At 47.9% G+C, this 3,951-nt stretch overlaps 1 protein-coding gene across 1 annotated transcript in view; it reads right to left on the bottom strand.

The window, feature by feature from the left end:
* Positions 1-3,951, bottom strand: part of Dnaaf5 (dynein axonemal assembly factor 5) — a 55,553-nt gene that overhangs the window by 32,256 nt on the left and 19,346 nt on the right. The window contains exons 5-6 of the mRNA XM_004629580.2: positions 2,120-2,352; positions 494-706 (exon numbers count right to left, since the gene is read on the bottom strand). Of these exons, the coding sequence (XP_004629637.1) occupies positions 494-706; positions 2,120-2,352 (446 nt within the window). The remainder of the gene's footprint in view (positions 1-493; positions 707-2,119; positions 2,353-3,951) is intronic.

The following is a 3,951-nucleotide window of genomic DNA, read 5'->3' as shown; positions in this document are numbered from 1 at the left end:
GATTGAACCGCGGTCCCTGTACTTTGCTTTGCTTAGCTTGTTCTAAGTAGGTGCTTTAGACCACTGAGCCATCTCACCAGCCCCAGGAAATCTTAATTTTAACAAATTTATTTATTTTTTATATATTTGGTATAGGGCCTCACTATGCAGCTGGGGTGGGGCCAGCACAGCATGTGGTGCTGGGGCTTGAACCCCAGTCCCTGCGCTTGCCTAAGCAGGTGCTGTTTGCTGAGCTATCTGCTGGCCCTTTTTAAACAAGTTTAAATGGCCACTTGGCTGATGGTTACAGTACTATAGTACTGGGCAGAGCAAGAGGTCAGGTCCCTAAGCCAGAGACAGTGCCAGCACCCTGGGTGCAGCAGGTGCAATTGATGGGCCTGAGTATGGACCTTGCTCCTCCTATTAGCAGTTAAGCTCAGATGCCAGCAGGGACACCTCTTACCCGTAACCCAGGGTGTGACCTGTATGCTGATCCCTCACTGCACCATCTTACATTTTCAGATGCCTGGCAGACATGCGCCTGGACCAGCTCTGTGGTGATGGCCATGAGGTGTGGCTGGAGGGCATCCCGTGGACAGCCTCGAATGACAGAAGCAAGAATCAACAGGCTAGAAGAGGAGGGTGCCTTCTTCAGCATTGATATGATGAGCTTCAGAGAAACTTCTGGGCTGATGAATATCCCAATCAGCTCTGCAGATCTTGCACACTGTGAGAGAGATGTGGAACAAGGTGAAGGAGTTTGAAAACGCCTGCTCACATGCAGCTGCAGCCCTGTAGGTTCTCTGCCCACTAGAGGAGCGCCAGAGGAACACAGCATCTCTCTGCCTCCCGAGACTTGCACAGGAGACTGTCCAAGCAAATGGATCATAGGACTCGTGTCCCTCATCTGATACAGTAACCTAAACTACCTATTGATAAGTGTTAAAACACTTGGCACCTCCACAGTATGGAATTCTACTGGTCAACAGGATCATGGATGAGGACCCTCCTATGGTTCAAGGGGGTCCACATTTGCTCTGTGAGGCTGCTGGGATGGGCAAAGAACACATGAGCATTACCAGGGTCTGCTTGCTGCTAGCACAACCTAGTTATTTCATCCCTTGGAAAATCAGATGGGTAGATGCAAAATAAATTCACTTTTTTTCTATGGAGAAAACAGAGGTTCAAAAGTTGTGCACAGAAGGCATGGTGGTACATGCCTGTAATCCCAGGACTGGGGAGGCTGAGGCAGGAGAATCATTGCAAGTTTGGAGCTAGCCTGGGCTACACAGTGAGTCCAAGGCAAGCTTGAATCATGAGACCCTCTCTCAAAACGAAGCACACAAAGAAAAAGCAAGCAAGCGTGCAAAAGTACGTGGAAAGACACAACGTTCAATAACTAAAAGTCCGGCTCCTTTAACAATAATCCTGACATCCAAAAATCAACTATGTATTCATAAAAAAAGGAGTTTACAAAATCTAAATTGATGAAGGTTTTTGAAAAATAAAAACGTGCCATGAAAGTAGGCTTAAAATGTGGAACTGCAGCATTCACTTGAAGTCAATAAAATGACTCACAACAGGGACAATCAACCCGATTAGAGATGTTTCAATAAAGATGAGGTGGATGTTTTGGCCAATGATCTCATCCTCTCAAGTACCAGGGTGTGTCCTCACGCAGTGACTGCCTGGCAGCACAGAGCACATGCTGGCCAGGGACACGGTATCACAGAGCAAAGGCTGGACAAACACAAGGCTCTGTGCTCTCCCCTGCTCTGCAGCCGGTACTGACCACTAGCCAAGTAGACAACTGCGAAGAGCAAGCTCAGAGGCCACACACTGGTGGTAGAGCTGCCCCAAGGCTCCTGCAGACTCCAGAGGGCTGTGGACTCCCAGGGCCTTTCTGCCCCTTTCTCAGCAGTCTGACCCTGGCGGTGGATGCCACATTGTGCTAGAATCAGCTTAATGACAGGCTTTCCTGAACACACATCATTTCACAAGGAGGCTGCAAGTCAGTGATCCTCAGGGACTAGGTGTGAGAGGGGACAGGTGCTCACTATGGACATGTGTCTTCCACAGCTTGCAGACCCACACACCTGGGGCTCAACCCCCACAGATCCAACCCGAAACAACCACTCACACTGCTGACCACGGCCACCTCCTCATCCGCACAGGCCCTCTGCAGGGTTCTAAGGATGATCTCCAGGTGTTGTGTGATATGGTCCTCAGCGTGCAGGAGCAGCACTGGCAGGAGCTGTGCAGACTTTACCCTGGTCCCCACCACCCAGTCGGTGATGTCGTGACAGATGGCAGGAAGGATTTTGGAGAGGTTCCTGAAGACCAGTTCCCGGCAGCCCAGCACTGGGCGGCTCTCTAGGGTGCAAGAGACAAGAAGATCACAAATAAGATCTCAATGCCATGAACAGAGAAAAGTGGTCTACACATGCTTTACCTGAGGCACACTTAGATCCCAGACGCCCTAAAAATTCAGACCATCTCTCAAGACTGAAATGAAGCCAAGGAATGCTGTCATTTAGTTAAAATATCTGTTTTATAGCTGTGCTGGTATGTGTAGCACAGAAGAAATTACACACACTACTTCCCATTTAGAAAGGTGCAGTTTCCTGCCAGCACTTACCTGATTTTCAGTGACTGAGAATTGCTCTATTTTGTAAATGGAAATGCTTACTACTAAAAGCAGAGTACTACCACATCTTTGTTCCAAAGGCTAATAATACACTAGAGTGATGTAAAAATAATTGAAGTGAGATACTTCATGGCAAACTTTAGAGTTCTCTTGGCTGGTGGTGAGAATTCTTGGGGAAAATGAGAGAAGTATACATTTGAGCTCTGATACAAGGATATACCCTCGAAACCACCCCATGACCACCAAAAGTCCCTGTGCCACTGCAGGCTCAGCCCTTGTCCCAGGCAACCCCTGCCTTCTGTCACTGACTAGACTGTTGTGTGTGCGCCAGGCAAGCACATGCACCCTTGGGACTGAACCCAAGGACTTCGCCCTGAACTATAGTCCCAGATTCCAAGCCCTCCAGCCCCACTCTTTTATTTATTTTTTAGATTTTTTTTTGAGACAGGATCTTGCTATGTAGTTCAGGATTGACCTCAAACTCGTCACAATCCTCCTGCCCCAGCCTCCCGAGTACTGGAATTACAGGTATGTGCCACCATGTCTGGCCCCCTGCCCATCTATCTATCTATTTTGTGGAACTGGGGATTGAACTCAGGCCCTTGCGCTTGCCAGGGAAGTGCTTATTCCTCTGAGCCATCTCCCCACCATCCTGCCTTTTTAAAAAACTGAGATAAGGCCTGTCCAGGTTAGGTTCAAACTTGCCATTCTCTCACCTTAGCCTCCCAGAGTGCTGGGATGACAGGTGTGCACCACTACACCTGGGGCATGTCTAACCTTGCAAAAAACCAACGATTCTCTAGGGTGGTTGCACACTCCAGGTTCCCGCGGGCACTGAGAGTCCCACCCCTCCCTTCACCAACACTGGGGTGCATGGGCAGCCTTCCATTTAAACCCACCTAGGAGGGGATGATGGTTTGTCCTTGTGCTTCCAGTTGTGTTTCCCTAGTAATGCACAACGATGAACATCTCCGCATGGGCTTCTTTATAGCTCATGTTATCTTCCTTGGTGATGTGTCTTTTTAAATCATTTTGCCCATTAAACAATTTATTTTCCTGAGTTTTGAGTGTTTTTCTATATTCCAGAATCAAGTCCTTACACACACATAATTGAAATTATTTTCTTTTTTCTTTTTTTCTTTTTTTTTTACATAAATTAACCCATTTATTATAGGCTAGAGATGTCTCAAATTGTAAGAGCTTCTACTGGTCTTTCAATTCCTTCAGTCTTCTGATGGCTGACTTCACTGTGACCACCGAAGTGGTATTGTAGGTCCAGGCGCCACCAGCCACGGTCTTCATGCAGGAGCCACAGTGCCAGATCC

This window comes from Octodon degus, unplaced genomic scaffold, assembly GCF_000260255.1.
Source record: "Octodon degus isolate 3935 unplaced genomic scaffold, OctDeg1.0 scaffold00031, whole genome shotgun sequence".
NCBI lineage: Eukaryota > Metazoa > Chordata > Mammalia > Rodentia > Octodontidae > Octodon > Octodon degus.
This window is presented reverse-complemented; position numbering and strand designations above follow the sequence as displayed.